The following is a 24,156-nucleotide window of genomic DNA, read 5'->3' on the forward strand; positions in this document are numbered from 1 at the left end:
AGTGAGTGCACACACAAGCAGCAGAGCTGAGAGCATGGACCTATCAAAGAATGGACAGCGGATTAAAAGATGGCGCCCATTCATTTAGATAAACTGCTCAATGGCGCAGGGCAACATCAAGGAGAGATTTGCTTCCGCAGCATGGGCACCAAGCAACGCCCTGGTGCATGACGTTCTGGATGTAGAAATATTCTCGTTTTCTAGCATTGTTAGCATAGCATCATAAGTGAGAGGTCTGAGCGAGAGGTCGCATTGTCGACCATGGAAGTAGAAGTACCCCCCCCCGATCATTCTCTATATGTGTCCTTTAAATTACACTCCTCCTGCCATCTGGGCAACAATTATTATTTAACAATTATTATTATTTAATAATAATTATTTATATTATTATTTTAGATTATTTTGTCCCTTTTTGACCTGATAAAGAAAAACACCTTGCATTTAAATGTTCATTTTTGGATTATAAAACAAAAATCATAAATACCACTTGTTTTTTTATATATTTTTCTGTTTCTGAAACGAGAATCAAATGACCAAATATATACACGGACCCATCAGCTGGTGTACCCAGGGAACTCACAGATTCAGTCAAGATGTTAGGAAGCGAAGGAGCCTGAAATGACCCATATGGAACCATGTACCTATTATAAGCCATGGAACCAGCAAGCAACACATTTTAAATCAAATAAAAAGAGATAGAATTGTATTGACCTGGGAACTTCATAAATATGCAAGATTGCTCCATATAACAGATAACACCAACAACATAGTAAATATAAGTAGGCCTAGAAAAAATACAGTTCAATGTTATTGCTTAAGAAACAGATTCCTTCCAACTACCTATTTACGAAAAATGCAATCAATAATGTAGACTATGTTGACAGTCTCTATGGTTACAGCTATGGTGTGCTGACGTCACGGGGACGCGCAGCATGCTGGGCGCGTTGGTTGTGGTTGGTCGACTGGGCTAATAAAGCGAGTGGGTGTAACACTGTTCGCTGTCTACACTCTTCCTCATTCATGCACATCTACATGGTGTCAAAAGTGATTGTGCAATCTAAGCTGGCACAAGGACTCCGCCGGATCGACCCGCTCGTCTTTAACAAGGATATCGCTCACAACTGGGAGAAGTTCAAGCGAGAATGGCACGTCTATAGCAACGCCGAGCTAGCGACGGCTAGTACGAAAGTGCAAGCCTACACGTTTCTCAACCTCGCCGGTCCGGAGGCGATAAACTCGACACGTTTGATTTTGCGGCCGACGAGGATCGCGAGGACCCTGCCGTACTGGTAAAGAAATTTGTTGAGTCAATCCAGTCATATGTTTCCACGTTGAAGGTCATGGCCAAGTAATGTGACTTCGGGACACTGCATGATGAACTGTTTAGAGATCGTTTGGTCTGTGGTATTCACAGTGACATTGTCCGTGCACAGCTTTTAAAGGACAAGAAACTGACGCTCAATTCGGCCGTTGAGATCTGCATGTTACATAAACGATCTGAGAAGGGCAACAGAGAACTAAAAAAGGAAGCAGAGGTGTGCACAGTGCAATTCGACCCATGCACAAACTGCGGTGGCCAACACGCACCAGATCGGAACAAATGTCCAGCACTCAACAAGCGCTGCAACACGTGCGGAAGAATGAACCACTTCTCTAGATGCTGCAGATAAGGCAAACCGTTTGCCCCCAACAGGCCAGGGCAGGTTCCGCCCCCCGCTGCACGCAGAGGCAGATACACACACGTGAGTGAACTTGACACGCAGCCACTGCAAGAGCCAACTGATGTGTTTCACTGTGAGACTGTGGAAATGTTTGACTGTGAGAGCATAGACAAGCCAGAGGATGTGCGTGAACAAGATGAAAGGTTTGCTGAGCTGTCTGCATGCAACACTGGCAGACAACTGACTGTGATAATTGAAACTGGGGCCAAATGCAACGTCATATCCAGGGCTCTTCTACAGAACATTGATCCTACTGCTCACGTCAATCTCAACAAAAGAGCAAATCTTGTAGTTTACGGAGGTCATATAATCCAGACTCTTGGTGCGGTAGGCATGGTTTTTAGTTGCGGTTTGCTACATTTTCAAGTTGTGGACAGAAACGTCAAACCACTGCTGGGTCTCAGAGACAGTGTCAGGCTCGGCTATGTGACTTTTGGACCAGAGGTGCATGCCGTCGTCCAGCAGGAAGCGCCAAGGCTGACGGAGTACAAGGACCTATTCGACACCAACGCCATTGGCAAGCTGCCAGTGGTGTATCACATTTGCCTGGATGACACCGTGCACCCCACTGTATGTGCTCCAAAACGGGTGCCACTGGCCATAAAGGACAAGATTGTGGCAGAATTGCACGGAATGACCCGACTCGGAGTCATCACACCGGTTCAGGAGCCCACTGAATAGGTTTCAGCCATGGTGGCTGCCCGCAAACGAGATTGGAGCATTAGACTGTGCATCAACCCCGTCAACCTCAACAAAGCTCTCCTCAGACCCCACCACCCACTGAAAACTGTGGAAGAGGTGATCGCTGACATGCCTGATGCCAAACTTTTCAGCATTCTGGATGCTGGTGTGGTTTCTGGCAGGTGCCGCTCAGCAAAGAATCCTCATAACTCACCACCTTCATGACTCCTGTGGGCCGCTATGCCTTCCTACGGATGCCCTATGGCATTACCACGGGGAGTGAGTTTTTCCAGAGGTGCATGGAGCAGCTTTTCGAAGGACTGCCGTGTGCAATTGTGATAGATGACTTCTTGGTGTGGGGCCACTTGAGAGAGGAGCCTGATCTCCGTCTCCGTCAAGTCATGGACAGGATACGGGCTGTCAATCTCAGACTGAACCCTGAGAAGTGCCATTTTAGGGTCACTGAGGTTGCTTATGTCGGTCACATGCTCACCGACCAGGGTGTGAAACCCGACCCTGCCAAGACCGCTGCCGTCCGCCTGATTCCCCCGCCGGAGGACAAGCACAGTCTCTAAAGGTTCCTAGGCATGACCAACTACTTGGCCAAATTTGTACCAGACTACAGCGAGGCCGCGGCACCCCTGCGCGAGCTTTTGCGCCAGGATGTAGACTGGTGCTGGCTGGAGCTCCACACAGCGGCGTTCACAAAACTCAAGGAACTTATCGCCCGTCCCCCGGTGCTGCGGTATTTTAATGTGCACCAACCTGTTGTACTGTCAGCTGACGCCTCACAGCATGGACTGGGTGCTGTCTGCCTCCAAAACGACAGACCAGTGGCGAAAGCCACCGGAGCTCTACGTCGCTGATGCTCTCTCCCGTGCACATTTGCCCTCCACTGACCAAGCTGAGGAAATGGAGGAGTACGAGGTTATGGTGGTGGACGTCCTCTCCTCACCAGTGTTGCCACAGTTACCTTGAAAAAGTAATCTGATTACTGATTACTAGTTACTCCTTAAAATAGTAACTTAGTTACTTTACTGATTACTTGATTTTAAAAGTAACTAAGTTAGATTACAAGTTACTTTATGAGTTACATTTAGCTGCGAAAACACCCCCTGCCGCCTCAAAATAAAAAATTACAACCGGTTTTGCCAAGACTAACTCTTTGCCCCCCCCCCCCAACAATTCTGCGCAGGGGGCTGGTAGGGGGAATTCGGGGGGGGGGCATCAGTATCTCTTGTATACAGGGGCCAGAATTTGGTTCTACGGCCCTGGGGTGCACACACTGACACACGGCTTTCAATTGCTAGACAAACGTTTACGGGGTGATCACCGGACGCATCTCCACGTGCGTGACGTAAACAGCGTGTTCTAGCGCTCAAGCTGATTGGAACTCCCCGTGGGTTTGGTTCTCTGGTGATAACGTAGAGGCTCCCATGCGCTCTTTCTGCTGCCGTCGCTACAGCGCAACACACACACACACACACACACGCAGCACCGCGCGACTAATACCGCCGCTAATAACAACTGGTGGCGCGGACTCTGGAGAGTCAAGGTCGACACTCGCCACTGATAGATTGAAGTCTTTGGAGACTGTTACGTGTGGGGTGGCAACATAATACCAGATGTCATTGGTTAACTTAAAGTTGTTTATTTAACCCTGAGCTTGGGGTTATCAATTAAACACTAACAGAGGAGGCAAAACTACAAAAGGAAAAGGACCATTGGGTGCTGTCCAAATCAAAGAAATGAATACAACCAAAGAGAAGCTCCCAAAATATATGTGCGCCTAGTGTTTCTTAACAAAGGTGTAACTGCGTGTCGGTTTTCGATGACCTCTAACAACCTTACCCTGGCCCAGTTCCCTGGTAGCTAACAAGAGCCTCAATCAAGTAACAAACGGGGCATTTGAAGACCTAAATGGCAAGCTGCAAATCCGAGACAAGCTGCCGCGAATGTTGAGCCCGCCCGTATTTTGTCTTCCTGGATCCTCGGCTTTCCAATGCAGCAACCAATCACGTCCGGGGAAAGGAACATCAAAACTAACATAAATGTAAACAAATCACATGCATGGAAAAACACATGGTAATTTGCATGGCCATCGACAAACGGAGGGTATTACCCATGAGGGCGGGGCGTCGGTCCGCAACCGTAACAGAGACATACGCTTCACACGCACTCTCACACAAACAGGCAGACAGACAGACAAGACACACACACACACACCACTCCATCGCTCCCAATCCAATCGGCGATCCTCTAAAAAAATTGTAACGCACAGTGTCTTTGATGAGTAACTATAATCTGATTACTGGTTTAGAAATAGTAACGCGTTAGATTACTCGTTACTGAAAAAAGTTGTCCGAGGCCAGTAACGGGTTACTAATTAAAGCGTTACTGGCATCACTGCTCCTCACACAGGGTTGAGGAACTGAAGCGTGAGACGTTGGCTGATCCTGTGTGCCGGCGTCTCGCTGAGGTCGTTTCTGCAGGCTTGCCCGATGCATTTGGGGAAGTACCACGTGACCTGAGACCGTTCTACGCCATGAGAGAGGAACTCACGAGTGACAGTGGTTTGCTCCTCCGTGGACGGCGGTTCATCATTCCACACTCCCTCCAGCGTTACTACATGCAACAGCTGCACCAGGGCCACCCTGGTCTCGAGGCCACGAAGCGCAAGGCCAGGGAGACAATGTTCTGGCCGACCATCTACAATGCCCCCTGCAATGCTCTCAAGCCACACCAGCCTAAGGAGACCCTTCAACTGCATGACATCCCTGACCTACCGTGGTCCCTCACCGCAGCAGATGTTTTGAGTGGGAGGGGAAGGAGCATCTTGTGCTTGTTGATTCCTACTCTGGCTGGTTCGAGATAGACTGCGTCCCGGGCACAACAAGTGCCACATTGGTGGCCAAGTTTAAACGCCACTTTGCTACTCACGGAGTACCACAGCAACTCATGACAGACAATGCTGCTTACTTCACAAGCAGGGAGTTCCGGGAATTTGCTCGCAAGTGGGACTTCTGTCATGTCACCAGCAGTCCACTGTACCCTCAGTCCAACGGGCTTGCTGAGAGGGCTGTGCGCTCGGCAAAGCACCTGCTGGAGAAATGTGCACGAGATAGAACGGACATAGATGCCGCTCTCCTCAGCCTTCGCAACATGCCCAGGGACGGGTTGCCGTCGCCAGCTCAATGCCTGCTTTCTCGGAGCACCAGGGCTTTCATTCCCATGACCAAAGCCATGTACCCACCCGAAGTGGAGACACAGGTCCAGATGGCTCTGACACAGGCGAGACAGAGAGAAAAGGCCTACTACGACAAATCAGCTTGGCCACTGGCTCCACTGCAAGCTGGGCAGACAGTGAGAATGCAGACAAAGAGAGGACACGACAGGCTGGCAACAGTGCTAGGAACAGCACCACGACCAAATAGTTACCAGGTCAAGGCTGGAGATGCAACATATGTCAGGAACAGACGCCACCTACTCCAGACCCCTGAGACCTATGTTCCTGACTCCACGGCAGGGGACCCACCTGCTGTTGCTGCAATCGCACATCCACAAAGCCCACAACATGACAGTGTGGCCCCCGAATTGTCACAGGGACAGCGGCCTGTGATTTTTACTCGCTCAGGGAGAGCGTCGAGACCCAGCTCTCTCTACAAGGACTTTGTCACATTTGACCCCCCCCCCCCCCCTCATGTTGCAGCCTGTTCTGGCTGTGTGGACTGTTGGACACTCTTTCTAAAAAAAACAAAAACAAAAAAAAACAGGGGGAGGACAACAGGTGTACTGACTGAGCCCTAAACTTAGTAGTACTGGTTGTTGATTCCGTTTATAGTTTCCGACGTGCGCCCAGCGCGCTCCAATTACCGCAAAAACGAAGACAGTTCAGTTTATTTTGCTGGTTTATTTTCCTTCCAATAATACACAGCCGCAATAATTCTAACTTAAAATACATGTAACTAAACAATAAACCCGAATTCCTCACTAAACTAAGATGCATTAACAAACGGGGACACGGCCACACGGGCACAGTCGAAAAACTGTTTGCTTCCCCATCAACAACAACCTGTGATCAGGTTCAATCAGGTTAAATGCCTCACTCTGCTGACCCGATGTCAACTGAACTACACAGCTCCCTAGTGGCACGGGGTAAAATTACACAAAAATAAAGCACATTTAATATGGCTCCTACAACAGGTATATGTTACATTTTCTGTATTAGATGCTTGGGGTTTCATTATATGCAAGATACAAGATACAAGATCGTTTATTGTCATATACACAATGGAAACATAGTTTACACTTCTTCTTAATTTGCAAGTTCCCTAGACACTAAATATAAAATATACTTAAAATAAAAGTAGATAAATAAACTAAACTACTAAAAATATCTGTACAAAGAGCAGAGTTTAGTTAAACAAAACGGTTAAAAATAAGGTGCTGTTTAGCATGTGCAATGTTCGCATACAGCAGAAGGCCCTGAAAGACATTGAAATATAGACGTTTTTGAATATATAAATTGGATGTTGAATATTATTAGTAGATAAGTACATAGTGCAAATGAGGCTCACATTTGAAAATAAATACAGCAAGACTGCTATTTTCTATTATGTGCTATGTTCTATTATGTGCAATTTTCTATGATCTACTATTTTATATTATGTGTTATTTTATATTATGTGCCTCGTTGGCAATAACTTAAGAAGGGGGATGTAGACTATGGTCACAGTCTCTATGGTTACTGCTACGGCGTGCTGACGTCAAGGGGACGCGCAGCATGCTGGGCGTGTTGGTTGTAGTTGTTCGACTGGGCTAATAAAGCTAGTGGTTGTAACTCCATTTGCTGTCTACACTCTTCCTCATTCATGCACATCTAAAAATAATTTATGTAAAAATGAATGGTTACATACATATCGACCAGCAATGAAGTTGGAGTAGCCCACATATAAACTGATCAAGAAATGGTGAATCGTAATGGTCACAAGCAGAGGAACGTAAGAGTTATTGAGTGCTCACGTCCAACAGCTGAACCTCTGTCAGCTGTCTACAAATCCATCGGCGACTATAAGTGATAAGTAGATACCACAGTGCCTAAAAAGTATCAATGTCATTCACGTTAAGTAAAAGGAAAAAGGGGGGGGGGGGGGGGCATTTTATATATTCGGTAAAAACATCTAATTTGCCGAAATTGAGTGATAGGTTATACAATTAAAAACGAGGTGGGCCTCTTCATAACTAATTTACATATTTTTTTTATTCAATAATGTCTTTTTGTTTTATTTTTTTACAAACTTTAATTTTTGGTGCCCCCTCAGGTACTTGGTGCCCTACGCACTCTGCGTACTCTGCGTATAGGGAGCGGCGGCCCTGCACACACACAAACACACGGAGGAGGATGAGAGAGGAGGAAGAGGACGATGAGGAGAAAAGGAAAGAGGGGGAGGGTTGGAGGAGGAGGGGAAGGAGGTAGAGGAGGGGGAGGAGGAGGAGGGGGGAAGAGGTGGAGGGAGAAGGAGGTAGAGGAGGAGGAGGAGGAGAATGAGAGAGGAAGAGAAGGATGAGAGAGGAGAGGGGGAGAGAGGAAGAGATACGAAGAGGAGGTGTAGGAGAGGAAGAAGAGAACGAAGAGTTTGAGTGGAGGTGTTGAGGGACGGGAGGGATGAGGAAGTGGAGGGGTAAGGTTGGAGTTGGAGGAGGAAGGTAGCCTGGTCCTACTAGACCATGGTTTCCCCTGGGGGGCGTTCGCACAACCTAAGGGGCCCCTGGAACGTGATTCCATTTTTGGGGGGGGATTTAAACTTTTTTTTGGTGAAAGAATAGGCTACCTGAAATAAATAGCCTATTTTAATTTATTGGTTTCTAACCCCTCTATCGTCTCAGCTACTTTTTACTGTCTATGCGCAGTGGAACATTGATAATAGAGCGCGGTATCGTCATGATCTCTATAGTAACGCTGATAAACATAACCCAAGTTCGCGAGTTAACAGTTCAATAACCAACACAACACAATCAAACATGGCCGACAGCTAGAAAATCTACATTTTTAGGGGATATTAGCCCTTCCCCTTACCCTACCTATAGGTTTCGGACATGGCTCCACCGCGCGTGAATGCGCAACAGCGTGGGGTAGGGCTGAGATAATGAATTTGGACTGAGCCTAAAGCAAAGACAAGTCCAAAGGGTCTATTCTGGGCTACCTAAATTAAACTTAAAGGAGTTCAAATATTTAACTAAAGTAATCGAAATAGTAACTATGTAATATCTACTCATAATGTGTAGGTATGGCAATAATTAACACAATCCTTGATGAGCTAGAAAGGAGAGCAGAGATAGGAGAGAGGAGGGGGAAGAGAGGAAGGAGACCTGACAAAACAAAGCCACGGTACTCACACACATGGGGGAAATCTTTACATGTAGTCACTGGGAGCTTTGTCTAAGGTGTAACACAGGTTGGGTTGTTGGCATGGTAAGGTTTAAAAGTCATTGACTGGCTAACCAGCTACAAGAATGTGCAATTATTCTGGGATTTCAATTCTTCCTTGAATCCCATCAATTGTAAAAGGGGTTTTAAGGCCACTTATAATGGACCTAATCTACTGAATACACATTGTACTGAGATTGTACCTATTCCACTGAATACATACTGAGAATCGACCTATTCTACTGAACACACATTGTACAGAGAATGTAACTCTTCCACAGGAATTGTGCCTATTCTACTTTTGGTATTTTTTATTTAAATTTGAAAAGTGTGCAAACATTGAATTGTGTTATTATAAAATGATTCAATAGATTGATCAAATATAACTATTTGGTTTAAAAAACGATTGATCATTTGATCAAAATGAACATTCCACATTTTCAGCTAGCGTATACATTTACACCATCAAGTAAAAAAAACGAACATGAAAATCCTTCAGAAAAAAAGATATTGAACGTTATAGTGTAGCACTTTATGATGGGTTATATATTTTATAGTACAGTGTTAGTTGCTTGATTATTTTTCCTCTTGTTAAATGACAGTCAATAGTACGATATGAATGCAGCTCTCTTAGATTTCCCATGGTAGAGATTCTAATTCAGAAAACAACATCAGTTGTTTTGGTTGTTTGATTATTTTATCATCAAACGAAGGTCTTAATCCGTTTGATTGACAGGTGAGATGATCAGGGGGCCAGAGTTTCTATCAAATTCATGATCACATGGACAGAGTAATGGATAGAGAGGCTCACTAAAGGTGCAGCCAGTAGCAGAGTAAATATGAACCCTGGCTTCCACATCATAGAAGGAGACCAGACCTTCATCATAATCAACAAACACCCCCACCTTCTGGAGATCAGCTCTCGGACGGACATCAGGGTCATCACAAAAAAACAACGTATCCTTTTTGAAGTAAAGAGTCCAGTAACCCGTCTTAGAGGTAAATTTGATCCGACCTTTTCTGTCGATGGACTCTCTGGCCACTCCTAAACACCATTCAGTCTTGTCTTTAACCTGGACTTCAAAGTAAAATCTCCCTGATGAGAAGCTCTGCTTTGCAAGTACAAATATATGGTATGCAAATCTCTCAGGGTTGTCTGGGAATTCCTTCCATACACCTCCATATTGTACTTGTTTCCCATCTTCAGACAGGATGAGCTGTGGATGAGCTGTATCAGGATCCAGAGTCACATCTACTTCATACTGCTGGACCCTCTTCAGTTCATCATCACTCAGCTTCTTCATCTCCATGTTCAGTGTCTCCTCCAGCTGATCAAGGGATCTCCTCAAGGTCCCTACGTATGACGGAGGACGGACCTCCTCTGTCGTCCAGTCCCTGGTGGGTGGAGGATCCTTCAGGGATCTGAAGGCCTGGAGGAAGTGGAGGTGGTCTTTAGTGTGTGAGATTGGCTTCACCTGTAAGCTCCTATTGGTCAGATCTTCTATTTCCTGCTCCAGCTCTTTGATGAGGTCTTCAGCTTGTTTCTCTGTGGATTTCAGTCTCTCTTTAACTGTTTGTTTGAAATCATCCCGGCACTTTTCAACACAGCCTATCAGAGCAGTGAGGATCTGCCCACCATCGGCTATCTCTCTTTCTGCGTCTGATTGGCTGCGTTCTACTGTTGCTTTAATCTCCTTAATCTTTAGTTTTCTCTCCTGGATCATCTGTGGAAGTTCAGCCTCTATCTTCCCCAGCTGGGCCATCTTCACTTCATATTCCTCCTTTAGAGGTACAACAGGATGGGACCTGTGGTCACCCTCTGTGCAGAACTGACACACACACATCTGTTCCGTCCTGCAGAAGAGCTCCAGAAGTCGGTCGTGTTTCTTACACATCCTGTCTTCCAGACGGTCCATAGGCTCGACCAGCCGATGTTTCTGAAGGCCTGCTACTCTCTGATGTGGATCCAGGTGGGTTTGGCAGTAAGAGGTTAAACACACTAGGCAGGACTTCACGGCCCTCAGCTGGATCCCAGTACAGACGTCACAGGGAACTTCTGCTGGCTCAACACAAGGCTTCTCTTCTACTCGTACAGTCGTTCTAAACTGAGCGGCCAGCTCTGATAAGAGGGTATTGACCCGGGGATCAGGTCTTGTGGGGAAATGCTCATTGCAAACAGGACATTTGTACTTGGCTTGTTCATCCCAGAACTTTGTAAGACAGATTCTGCAGAAGTTGTGTCCACATGGTGTGGTGACTGGACTGTTGAACACATCCAGACAGATGGAACATGAAAAGTTATCTTCAGACCAGGAAGACATAGCAGAGGCCATCCTAGAAACAGACAACATGGTTTATGTAACGCGAGCAATACCATTATTTTTGTAATTCCATAACGGGAGGAGCGGTTATAACTTTTCTCAAAGTTGTGCTGTTTTACTCACCTTGTTGTGGTTTCTGTCCCTCCGACTATTTGCTCCAAAATGCGTGTTATTTTCCTCCTGAACGAGAGAACAGCTTCCACCTCGGGCGGCTTTGGTTTCTATGAACCTTAGGTTTAACTTTCGTTTCCTTGAATGACGTCCTCCCCTAACATCTGGCTCCGCCCCCACGGACACGCAGTTACCTGAAGTTTCAACGTTCACTCTCTGACTTTGGGAAAATTCATGCTTTGTGTATCTAATGTTAAATGCATCGACGTGTTCTGCTCTTCTTTCTGGAGTTAAAATACAGCCGAAACAAAACGAGAGACACTATGGTGATTCAGTGTTTATTTGCGACTGTATCTGGGTTCGTTGAAGGAGCCGGGTTTCTGGGACTTCCCGAATTAGGCCTACTTTTATCCAGCACCGATCAAATATTACAAAAATTAGTAAAGAAATATAGCACTATTTATACGCGTGTGTGTGTGTGTGTGTGTGTGTGTGTGTGTGTGTGTGTGTGTGTGTGTGTGTGTGTGTGTGTGTGTGTGTGTGTGTGTGTGTGTGTGTGTGTGTGTGCGCGCGTGCGCGCCTGCGCGCGTGTGATTTTGGAAATGAGAGGTGGATACACCGCATATAAACAACCATTTCAGCCTATAATTTGCAAAAGAAAATAAAAAACTCCCAAGGAAGTTAACAATCACGATAACTTGTTAGCTCTCTGTTTAAAAGGCATAAGTGTACAAAACAGTTCTGTGGTATTCTTCTCTACAGGCAGAATATTCAAAATGGCTCCAAAGAACTTGAAAGAAGGAGTCCCAAATAAGGACTTAAGGAATTTATGAGAAAATCAAAAGTAATTTTGTCTGGAGATGGTGGAGCAGGTGGAGGACGGGTGAGGTTGAGGGTGGGGGTGGAGTTGACCCCGGCCCAGTACGCCTGGTGTCATGGAGACCACCATGGGGGCTCGCCTCTGAGGAGGAGGAGGAGGAGGTGGGAGGGGGGGAGGAGGGAGGAGGGAGGAGGAGGAGGAGGAGGTGGGGGGTGGAGGAGGAGGTGGAGGGAAGAGGGAGGAGGAGGAGGTGGAGGTGGAGGGAAGAGGGAGGAGGAAGGAGGAGGCGCAGGGAGGAGGAGGTAGAGGAGGACAAGAAAGGGGAGGAGGACGAGGAGGACAAGAAAGGGGAGGAGGAGGAGGAGGACAAGAAAGGGGAGGAGGACGAGGAGGAAGGAGGAGGAGGGAGGAAGGGGAGGAGGAGGGAGAGAAAGAGGAGGTGGAGGAGAAGGTAGAAGAGGAGGGAGGGGAGGAAGAGGTGGAGGAGAAGGAGGTAGAAGAGGAGGAGGTAGAGGAGGAGAAAGGAGAGGGAGGACGATGAGAGAGAGGGGGAGAGAGGAAGCGGTATGAATGGAGGTGGAGGAGAGGTAGAAGAGGATGAAGTGTTTGAGTGGAGGTGTTGAGTGACAGGAGGGTCAGGATGAGGAAGGGGAGGAGTAAGGGTGGAGTTGGAGGAGGAAGGAGGAGTGAAGAAAAAAGAAAGGATGAGGGGGGAGGTGGTGAAGGAGGGAGGAGGAGGGAAAGAGGCGGAGGAAGGAGGAGATAAGAGAGAGGAAGAAATAATACCAAAACCCTAGAATAAAGACGGCTATCCACAGAACCTCGAATCTAATGAATACGTTATCACATGTCAACAAATAGTCAACAAAGTCCTTTTTCGATCAAAGCATCTGCTAAATGACTCAATGGCAGGTCGTCGTGGTGACGGATGATGAAGTATTGGCCCCTTTGGGTGCTGGGCCTCCGGTGTCTCCCTGCCGCCCCGGGCCCAGCTCTGCTTGGTCGCAGGTCGATGGTGGCGAGCTCGATGAGGGCGGTGAAGACGAAGGCTGGCATGGCACGCGCTGATGAACCGGCCCATGGTTCATCAGCCCATGGCGACACACACACACACACACACACACACACACACACACACACACACACACGACAGATAACACACACACCCCCTGGACTCACCGCCTACTGGACTCCCTCCCCCTCTCCGTCCCTCGTTGCAGTACAGTACGCCGTGAGTGATGCGATGCGCCCGTTGGCTGCGTCCTCCTCCCGGGGTCTGAGCTGTGACACCTCCCCTCCCCGATACCCTTCCCCCCTCCCACATGTGTTTGTGATGTTTTTGATATATTGCTTATGTGCTGAGGTGTTTTTTGCTAATCCCTACTCTCTGCCCCCCTTAGAGGAGCATAGTTTAGGTATTCACTTTTTTTTCCCTCGTTACCCTCTTGTTTAGCTTTTTTATTTTTATTTTTCAAAAAGAAGGCAGCATGTTTCTTATCAAACGAGCGCCTGACAGTCTCTCCGTCCTGTCTCCCCACACTGTCTTTTATTTTTCTTGGACAAAATGTAACTGGTAATTTCGTTGCTCTGTAACATGTGCAATGACAATAAAGTCCTATCTATCTATCTCGACTTGTGAAAAACACCAGCAGCACTATAATGAACATCGTCTCAAGTGTGACCCACCCAGTGATGTTCAATAGACAAGACCCAGATTAAACTGGAGCCAGAGACTGCTATGATAGAAGTATAGAGGCTCTATTGACAATGCATGACATAAAAGACTTGTCTCCATTCAACTAGGTGGCAGCAAGGGAGTTTCAGTAGAAGGCCTGAATGGAGGCCGCAATAAAGGAGGGATGAAGTCAATTGTACAGTAAGGACATAAATTAAATCAATGATGAATGGACAAAGAAAATAAACAGCACAGGTCTAGACTGCATTACCAGGGGAGGTTAGTGTAGTTATGCATTAAAATATGTAGACAAAATGAAACCACCATTACACAGGAACCAATTCAAAGCAAATCAACGCTGTTCTTCAGCACTGAAATGTACCTACTCACAGTAAGCTAAGGTGACTCATTCCAAACAATCAATCACACAAGCAAGAGGGATATTCTGCCCATCTGTGTCCCCTTTAACACAGCAGACAGCCCCACAAGAAAGATAACTGAAAGTGGCCCATACTCGTTATCAGTTAAAGACACACAAACATCTAATAGGGGGAAAACAGTGGATGGTTCTTATATTGACGTTGTTTAAAATCTTGCTAGACTTGCTTCTTGAATGTAATCACTCCGAGTGTGAGTCCCTCACCTAACACGAAGAGTCAAATCAAACAGCCAACCAGGGCCTCAGCTGCTCCCTCCGGTGAGTCTCAGGGCAGAGAGAGGCCCAGGTGAGCCTCCCGCCCCTTTTTATAGACTCCGCCTCTTGCCTGGGTCCGAGTGATGGACTGTTACCTTCCCTTCCACACAAGCATGAGAGGACATTCGTCGGGATACACAGTCAACATTCCTTGTTGGTCAACAGGTTTTTGCCTTTATTCAACTTAATGAAACATGTAAAGTCATGATAATGCCTAACAGAAAGGTGGAGGATAAGATGAGCCAATAGGATCACTGTATGCAGAGGAACGATGACCACCGTTCAGTGCCTTTGTTCCCCGTGAGAGAAACAAAACATACAGAAACAAAGCTGAAAGATGAACTAAATAAAGAAACTGTTCAGTTCCACATTCAGGGAGCTAGCTTTGGTTAAAGGAGACATATAATGGTGTTTTCCCAACAAGTAAATTATATAATCATAATTGTATATAATATATAGATATATCTAATCACGGCCAAAAGCTATCAGCGCCTCGGATGATATTATGAATCATAAAGACTGCGTCTGACGTCTCTGGTACTTCCACAACAAGTAAAGACTCGTAGTGGGGGTTATCTCGGCCATGGTTGAGAAGAATTGGGGGACTGAGCTGCCGGACTGCCGCTGAGCTCCGCCCGCCGGAGCTGCCGGCAGTCTGGCGGGGGGAGCTCGGGATTGTACTCCCGGAGCAGAGCTGCCGAGCTCCCCCCGCCGGGGCTGCTCGTCCGCTGGTCCACAAAATGTTAGCTATGCTCTGATTGGAGGGGGGTGGGGAAGTGGGAGGTGATATTCAAATGTGCCCCCTTCCTACGTAGGAGGGGGCGCTGAAACGGACTCGCTCGTTTGGTAACTGTAGGCGGGGTACTCTCAGAAATGCATATCCCACTCAAAAAATCATGTACTGACTTTTTCAAAGTTTGTGTGAGTGTGGGAGCACCAGAGACCCAAAACAACCCCCAAAATCCCAGGAAAAGTGTTGTTTTCATAATATGTCCCCTTTAAAGAACACACATTATCCCCCTATCTCCCCCTTAGGGGACACAAAGACACACAGGCAAACATAGATATACACAGAGACACACACAGACACTGCTGTATGCGGACACACACACACACACACACACACACACACACACACACACACACACACACACACACACACACACACACACACACACACACACACACACACACACACACACACACACACACACACACACACACGTCCAAACAAAAATGCAAAAGATATAAATAAATATTTTGAAGAGTTAAAGGTCTTCAAATATGTGCAAAACAAACCGAAATAGTACAATAGTAGAAATAGGTACACAGATTAATTTTTATGAAATTTTATTGAAATCAGAAAAGTGTATATGATATATGAAATATTAATTTATAGTAATGTCAAGATTATTATGATAAACAACTGTTGTGGTAGATTTTAACCGAGATATAAAACACTTCGACACTTCGTTTAAGAGAGAGAGTAAAAGTAATCGAGGGGTCCGGAGCAAGTATTGACAGAAGACTTTATTGTGAAGAACAACAACAACGATAACGGCCGGGTGGGTCTGCAGAGGCACTCGTGGTCAACGGATCAGCTTCTTCTTTATCCACACACACACAACAGTTTCTTTGTTCGAGGTTTCCGCCCACATCAATCATGAGTTCGTCTGACCACATTATCAACAAAAATAATTTAGGACACCAGTCTGAGGTCAGCACACATTAACCCCGTAGCTTCCTGCCCCTATCATGGGTTCCTTCCAACATACGCTCTGACCCCAGACTCCCAGGCACCGTGTGATTTCTACCATTAAGATATACAGGCCTAATAATAATCATAGTTTACCATAGAATATAATCATTCATTTCTACCACACGGTCTACTCCAAACATGCTATAACTGCAACCATTTGCAATTGTATAGCAATTTAATGTTCTATCTAAAATCAAAGAGTCTCAAAGACAAAGCTTTGTAGCTTCTCTGAGTTTATGAACATTGGTAGTCGAATTTACTGTGCGATCCAAAGGGGTAGGGGGCCCCAGCAAAGATCTTGCCTAGGGCTCCAAATTGGTCAAGGCCGGCCCTTACAGGCCCATACATCAAAGGATTGCATGGAAGATGATTTACAACACACGAAAACATAGGAACAGGCGGGCAGTAAAATGCATCACACGACCCTCGAAGGCTTACACTTTAGATGACCCACAAGGAGAGTAGAAGGCAGGCAATATATGCATCACACAAAATAGTAACAAAACTTAAGTTCATAGATAGACCAAAAACGTAACAACATGTAGATTTTCCATCACACATCACACATAGAAATATAAAGCTATTGTATGTCAATGGATAAATCTATGTTTATAGATACGCATGTTTTAGGAACACAAATTATTTTTCAAACAGATTTTCTGTCTGCTTCTTATTTTGTTATTCCCGTCCATAAAAATTCACTAGGATGCAGATTATCTTTTCACCGCCATCATCATTCAGTTCTCTGATTTTCTTCAACCTGTAGATCTCTTGGTCAGAGAAGACCCCTTCTCTTTAACCCCCATTAGGCTTTTACTGACTTAACAAACAATTGTTTGTTTTAAAAATAGTCTTTCATTTTCAATTCCATGTTTTTGACAGACTGTTCTCTACCATGGCCCACTACCTCTGAGTTTGGTCATCTCTGTCATTGTGACCAAACAAAAATGCTGCCCAACAATTGCTGGCTGGCTGCAAAGATCACAAAACACTCCCTAGACCCCCTTGTATTTACACACTGACAAGGACACAGACACAAAGGATACTACCGTTTGAAAGTCACTCACTCTATAGCGACCAAAATCCCACCATGCAGCAAGGAGGGAAGAGACTATAGCTGACACAGATACACTGTGGAACCATAATCATGTAACATAAACCCAGGGTAGAGGTCCTGAGTGAATGTAGGCATGAAGGTGTGGATGTGTGTCAGTGTGTCTGAGGTCCCTCCTACATCTGGGGACACTTCGTAGAAGGACAGAATGCCAGCAGGCCGGTCCAGATACACTCCTACTCTGTTATAGCGAGAGGCGAAAGGTATTTTGGTTTCACTACCATTGAAGTAGGCAGAGTAAAAATCCTCACCATTATTATCATTACATTGAAGACACCAAGACATGTTGTTCTCTCCAAGCAAGCTGTCATCCCCCCTTCCTCTCCTTGTGATTCCTCTGTATGTCACTCCTATATCCACCCTTTCTTTCCAGTATACCTCCCAGTAACAGCGGCCAGTCAGACCCTCTCTACACAACACCTGTCTACGGTAGTCAAATCTTTCTGGGTGACCAGGATACCCTTGATCGCGTCCAAGCTGTGTCGCCCCTCTGTCATCCAAGTCAGACAGAGAGAGATGTCTGTGGGCTGTGTTCGGGTCCAGTGTGAGTTCACAAGCATCTGACGGGAGATAAAGACATGATTAGGCTGCTGAGCCACACAGAAATGCCTGCATGTAAACAAAGTTTCATGAATATTGCACTTTCCTAGTGGAAATAGCAGCCATCCGTAACCCATTTTACCAGTACAAGTTTATTTTGATTTATTTATTATTTAACCATGTCGTTTTTGAGATATGGCCGAATTTTTCGGGCGAGAAAAATCAATAATAATTCTAAAGAATACAATAGGGCTCCTACGTTTTTCGTAGGACGCCTAATAATACATTGTGGGAGTGTGTGGATGATGGCTGGTTTAAGCAGCCTCACCTGGCAGAGTGACTCTGGGGCTTGGTGAGACTGCACGTGAACCTTTTCCCTTTGGGTTATCAGTGGACACAGGTTAAACCAACCATCTCCACACTCACTCAGGAGTTATGAACAACATCACCAGGCCATGTGTTATGTATTTACTGCAAACTTGACGATAAACCAGATACATTTTATGTAATGTTTTGAGTATAAAATACACATAATTACCATGATAGGAACATTATACAATAATGTCAGCAATGAATAATCATAATTATATCATTTATAAACTAAAACAATGACAAATCGAATAATTATTTACAAACATTTATAATAGGCCTAGTAATAACAATTAAAATATGTGGGTTATTTTTTAATTAAAAAAACACATCACAGCTATTAATAATAATAATAATAATAGCACCATGTTTTTTGTTTGCTTGTTTCTTATTATAAGAATTTAAATATTAAAATAATGAAATGTTTAATATGAATAAAATAAGTAGGATTAATTGTGATGGCGATCGATAACAATATCAATATACCTAAGATGAAGGAAGTCGACTCACAGTAGGATTTAAATGAAATCACCTACTGCTGTGTACATGGACTTTCCATAGTTGTGTGTTGGCAAACAAAACAAACACTTACACTTCTTTATGCCTGGTTTCAGGTCAGGCACCTTCTTCATCTCCATGTTCAGTGTCTCCTCCAGCTGATCCAGGCATCTCCTCAAGGTCCCTACGTATGAAGGAGGACGGACCTCCACCGTCGTCCAGTCCCTGGTGGGTGGAGTATTCTTCAGGGATCTGAAGGCCTGGAGGAAGTGGAGGTGGTCTTTAGTGTGTGAGAGCTGCTTCACCTCTGAGCTTCTATTAGTCAAGTCTCTTATTTCCTGTTCCATCTCTTTGATGAAGTCTTCAGCTTGTTTCTCTGTGGAATTGAGTTTCTCTTTAACTGCTCGATGGAAATCATCCTGGCACTTTCCAATGTGGCGCTTCAGAGCGGTGAAGACCTGCACACCATCGGCTATCTCTCTATCTGCGTCTTTTTTGCTAAATTCTACTGTGTCTTTAATCCCCTGAATCATTCGTTGTCTGCTCAAAATCATCTGCTGAACTTCAGCCTCTATCTTCCCCAGCTGGGCCGTCTTCACGTCATACGCCTCCTTTAGAGGTACAACAGCATGGAACTTGTGGTCTGTCTCTGTGCAGAACTGACATACACACTCCTGTTCAGTCTTGCAGAAGAGTTTCAGAAGTCGGTGATGTTTATGACACATCCTTTCTTCCAGGCGGTCCATAGGCTCGACCAGCTGATGTCTCTTCAGGACTGCGACTCTCTGATGTGGCTCCAGGTGAGTTTGGCAGTAAGAGGTTAAACACACTAGGCAGAACTTCACGGCCTTCAGCTGGGTCCCAGTACAGACGTCACAGGGAACTTCTGCTGATTCTACAAAAGGCTGCTCTTTTACTCGTATAGATTTTTTAATCTGAGCTGCCAGCTCTAATAAGAGTATATTGACACGTAGATCAGGTCTTGCATGGAAAAGCTCGTTGCAAACAGGACATTTGCACCGGACGTTTTCACCCCAGAACTTAGTAATACAGGTTCTGCAGAAGTTGTGTCCACATGGTGTGGTGACTGGGCTGCTGAACTCATCCAGACAGATGGGACATGAAAAGTTCTCTTCAGACCACGAAGGTTTAACAGAGGCCATCCTAAACACAGAAGACAAGGTAAAGCAATTCCATTGTAATTATAATTCCATAACCGAATTATTCCCGCAAAGTTGTGCTGCATTACCCACCTTGTCGTTGTTTCTGTCTTTCAGACTATTTTTTCCAAAATTCGATATATTTTCTTCTGAAAGAGAGAACTGCTTCCACGTCTGGTGGCTTTTGTTTCTCAGAACTTAAAGTTTTGTTTCTGCAATACACGACGTCCTCCCCTCTCCTCCCCTAACACCTGGCTCCTCCCCTAACACTAAGAACCCACGGCACACGAGTGCACTGCATTAATGCGCACTCTGTGGCCTCTTCAAATGCGTTGATGTGTGTTTTCATCTTTCTGGGGTTCAAAGAGAACCGGTGCAAAACGAAAGACATCGTGGTGATTTACTGGAGATTTGCGACTGTTTTATTTATTTGTATCCTTCATTTTACCAGGAAGGTCAAATTGAGATAAAAAATCTCTTCCAGTGAGTCCTGGTCAAGATGATTGTTATAGAATTTTTCAGTAGAGAAGCCGAAAATAAAACAAAAAGCTAACACACAACGGCTAACTAAAGCACAGAACAAATAAAACATCATCTTTAAAAGTAATTTGTGTGCATGTTAAAGACATTGTTCTGTTGGAGATGTTTTCAGATAATAAAAAAAGAGGGTAATGAGTGCAAGTTCAGAACACTGTGAAGTTTGTTCCACACAAAGGGAGCACATATTGGAAAAGCTGTTTTACCGTTGTGTGAAGGGAGAATAGTCAGTAACAAAAATAACTCAATTAAACAAAACTATAACTAACTGGGATCATCGGCGTTGATCTACCCGGGTTGTTTGGAAATGGCAGGTTGATACGCTGCATATAAACAACCATATCAGCCATGTATTATAGTTGACATGTTGTTCCAAAAACGCAGGCCGACTTCAGATTCAGTGAAAACGACAATTAAGAACTTTCAAACACACGAAAATATACAATTTCAAACAGTTCCACAGTCTGTGATATAAACCAGTCAAAGGAGTGAATTGGAAATATAGACCTCTGGCTTTGCTATAGTAGAGCTTGCACTGTTTCAGGCACTATTGCACACCCTGTTGGTAAAAGTTGGTCTCACACAGGCACACACACAAACACACATACACACACACACACACACACACACACACATGCATTATTCTGAAAACGTGTTCTTATCTAATCAAAAATAACCACGACTGCTGTCTTTGTGTGTACTTTATTTAACTTGGGGAGATGTGGGTACAAGAGGCAGCAGACCGCCAGGAACATTCAGTGAGGACATCAGAGTGATCAAGGCGGTTCCTGGTTCCTTTCACAGTAAACATAGTCTGAGAGACACTACAACGCCAGAACAACTTTAAATCAACCTTATCAAGTGGACTGACAGTGTGAGAGTTCAGTGGTGGGCCAACATTAAATTTGTTTGCTATAAGAACATAACACTTCAAGAGCAAGCTTACTTTGAAATCATGCAACTATTCAACTTAAGTGTCACAGACCAAGCTAGAGGAACTGTATTACAAAAGGCCTTGAATGTACATGAAATGGTTCTCCTCACGCACGCACGCACATGCACGCACGCACACGCACACACACACACACACACACACACACATACACACACACACACACACACACACACACACACACACACACACACACACACACACACACACACACACACACACACACACACACACACACCCACTCACATCCAATAGTTTTGAAAGTTTGAGTTGGGATTTCATTTTCAATGTGCATCTTGGAAAGCAGTAGCATACAAACACCAACCATTAACAAACTGGTTACCTGCTCAGAAATCCCACCACCGTTTTTACCCTTGATCAAAATTCAACCTCCGAAAACGAAAAGTTGTATCTCCTAGAATGAGATGAAAAGACAATAATAAACAGGAAAGAACGTAGAAAGGAAATGGGACTTTCGGAAACCGTTAACACAGGGCCTGTCTGCAGACCTCAGGTAGAGAATGAGGTCTTAAAAAACCGACCAAATCCTTTAAATCCTTACTTTTAATATTTCATACCTTAGCTTTCACATATCATTCATAGGCTATATATATATTCATTTCACTGCACTTTACTGGTTTTTGCACTCTGGTTAGACTGAATTGCATTGCAATGACAATAAAGTTGAATGAATCTCATCACATTTTCATTATTAGTCTATATTAGTCTCATGTATAGCACACCAAGCATCTGTTATTTTATTAAAATGTAACATGCAGTCGTCACATATACTTCTCTTCTCTCTTCAGATGCACTTTTAAAATATTTCAGTACCACCCCCAGTGACACAGCATCAGGTGCTGCTGTCCCGTCTACCTCTGCACAGCCCTCATACATTATTGTATTTTGTTTATACTTCAGTTGAGTTGCAAACTAGATAAACCATACTACATTTAATTGTATGTACAATAATTTGAATCTGAACTCTATCTATTATTTTGCTTATGAATGCCTTTAGTAAACATCATGCATTTCTTTGCAGTATTTTGTGCATACCTTATTGTATGAGTGATTCATTGTCACTTGTTTTGCAAGACTCTTTTTTGCTGCAAAGTGTTTAATTATTACATTTTCTAACGTAAGTATTTTGTGCATACCATATTGTATTTATGATTCATTGCTTGTTGGTTTGTAATACGTTTCGTGTGTTTAATTTTCTATCTAAAATCAAAGAGTCTCAAAGACAAAGCTTTGTAGCTTCTCTGAGTTTATGAACATTGGTAGTCGAATTTACTGTGCGATCCAAAGGGGTAGGGGGTGCCAGCAAAAATCTTGCCTAGGGCACCAAATTGGTCAAGGCCGGCCCTTACAGGCCCATACATCAATGGACTGCATGGAAGATGATTTACAACACACGAAAACATAGGAACAGGCGGGCAGTAAAATGCATCACACGACCCTCGAAGGCTTACACTTTAGATGACCCACAAGGAGAGTAGAAGGCAGGCAATATATGCATCACACAAAATAGTAACAAAACTTAAGTTCATAGATAGACCAAAAACGTAACAACATGTAGATTTTCCATCACACATGCAAAGACCTTTTAGCAATGCACACATTTGAATTGGAATGCAGCTTTAATTTCGGTGGTCGTAGTAGACGTTCTCACAGCCCGGCTTGGGAGAACAAGGGAGCAGGAGGAAAGAGTTGTGTTACAGGTGAAGTCTGTCTGCTCGTCTCCTCACACGCTCTCGGCCGCCACGATCAGCACCATCACCCTGAAGATGAAGAGCACCGACAGCCACACCTTCCCCAAGCTGGTGGAATAGCGGTTGACCCCGCTCAGCTGGGCCAGCAGGGCCCCCCACGACGGCATGCTTCTGCTGGGGGGGACCACCAGACCAGACAGTTGGTTCAGGGGGGGTCGCGCTTTCGGGTGAGGACCACCCGAAAGAGTTCTAGTTGAGTCATGCTTTTATTTTTTCCGGACCCCTTCTGAGTGTTCTTATTGAGATGTGCGTTATTTTGAATGGCTGCAGAGAGTGTTGAGTGTTTAGTTGCGCTTCTATATTTTATTGCCACAAGAGAGCATTCTATTCAAATAACGCTTTAACTTTGGTGTACCACTAGACATCATCTTTGTGGAGTTGTGCTTTTATTTTGGAGGACCACAAGTACAGTACTGGTGTTAAGTCTTTTATAATGGATTAATGTATCAGTTATGGATCCCACCGAAAAACTAACAACTGAAGCTCTGTGTCTGAGATAATGGGATGCAAGGCGCCCAAGCCAAACCTTTTCTAACATGCTGATGCATCCTGTTGAAGTAATTGTAGGGTAGGCTATTACTAATGGCTACTCATTGTTGGATGGACCAATTATTATTGTTTGGAAGGGGTCGATTTACAAAAAAAAATGTGGTAAGTAGGCCTGAGCAAATTAAAGAAATTAGTAATTAAATAAAAATTGTAGTGGTTGGCCATCGGCAGAATGTGATAAGAAGATGGCATGGATGTTTCATCGAATGCAGGGCAACATATAGAATACAATTATAATACTAACCAATAATACAATTCCCCTATGCTTCCAAAATGGAGGCAGTCAGTGTTACTTCGATGCACAATCCTACATATATTTCAAAGTAAGAGTTTTGTGGAGTCAGCCGCGAGAGATGAAAGCCAGAAAAAGAAAGGGATGAAAGAGGGAGATGAAGATGAAAAGGAATGACGAAGTGGGATTCATGTGAACTCTTGACCTGCGGTCAGCCCACTACG

At 44.7% G+C, this 24,156-nt stretch overlaps 2 protein-coding genes and 1 long non-coding RNA gene across 3 annotated transcripts; all 3 read right to left on the bottom strand.

The window, feature by feature from the left end:
- Positions 1-9,122: 9,122 nt before the first annotated feature.
- LOC132455234 (E3 ubiquitin-protein ligase TRIM39-like) lies at positions 9,123-11,399 on the bottom strand. Its single transcript, XM_060049061.1, has 2 exons — positions 11,274-11,399; positions 9,123-11,163 (listed from the first exon to the last, which is right to left on the bottom strand). The coding sequence occupies exon 2, from the start codon at positions 11,160-11,162 to the stop codon at positions 9,546-9,548; it is 1,617 nt and encodes a 538-aa protein (XP_059905044.1). The 5' UTR covers position 11,163; positions 11,274-11,399; the 3' UTR covers positions 9,123-9,545.
- Positions 11,400-17,003: 5,604 nt separating this feature from the next.
- On the bottom strand, positions 17,004-20,083 carry LOC132455215 (tripartite motif-containing protein 16-like). The gene is made up of 3 exons (XM_060049039.1): positions 19,984-20,083; positions 18,825-19,894; positions 17,004-17,883 (listed from the first exon to the last, which is right to left on the bottom strand). Exons 2-3 carry the CDS (start codon positions 19,891-19,893, stop codon positions 17,321-17,323), a joined length of 1,632 nt encoding a protein of 543 aa, XP_059905022.1. The 5' UTR covers position 19,894; positions 19,984-20,083; the 3' UTR covers positions 17,004-17,320.
- A 1,034-nt stretch (positions 20,084-21,117) lies between these two features.
- LOC132456480 (uncharacterized) lies at positions 21,118-21,900 on the bottom strand. Its single transcript, XR_009525484.1, has 2 exons — positions 21,606-21,900; positions 21,118-21,463 (listed from the first exon to the last, which is right to left on the bottom strand). It is a non-coding gene; the product is annotated as an uncharacterized LOC132456480 (long non-coding RNA).
- Positions 21,901-24,156: the final 2,256 nt, after the last annotated feature.

Source organism: Gadus macrocephalus, chromosome 4, assembly GCF_031168955.1.
Source record: "Gadus macrocephalus chromosome 4, ASM3116895v1".
NCBI classification, from domain to species: domain Eukaryota; kingdom Metazoa; phylum Chordata; class Actinopteri; order Gadiformes; family Gadidae; genus Gadus; species Gadus macrocephalus.

Bases quoted from the DNA above. Each gene is read 5' to 3' on its own strand.
- LOC132455234 (XM_060049061.1), bottom strand. From the start codon at position 11,162: ATGGCCTCTGCTATGTCTTCCTGGTCTGAAGATAACTTTTCATGTTCC.
- LOC132455215 (XM_060049039.1), bottom strand. From the start codon at position 19,893: ATGGCCTCTGTTAAACCTTCGTGGTCTGAAGAGAACTTTTCATGTCCC. The intron at 17,884-18,824 runs GTAAGTGTTTGT...ATCTCCCGTCAG, and splicing joins GAAACCAGGCATAAAGAAGT to ATGCTTGTGAACTCACACTG.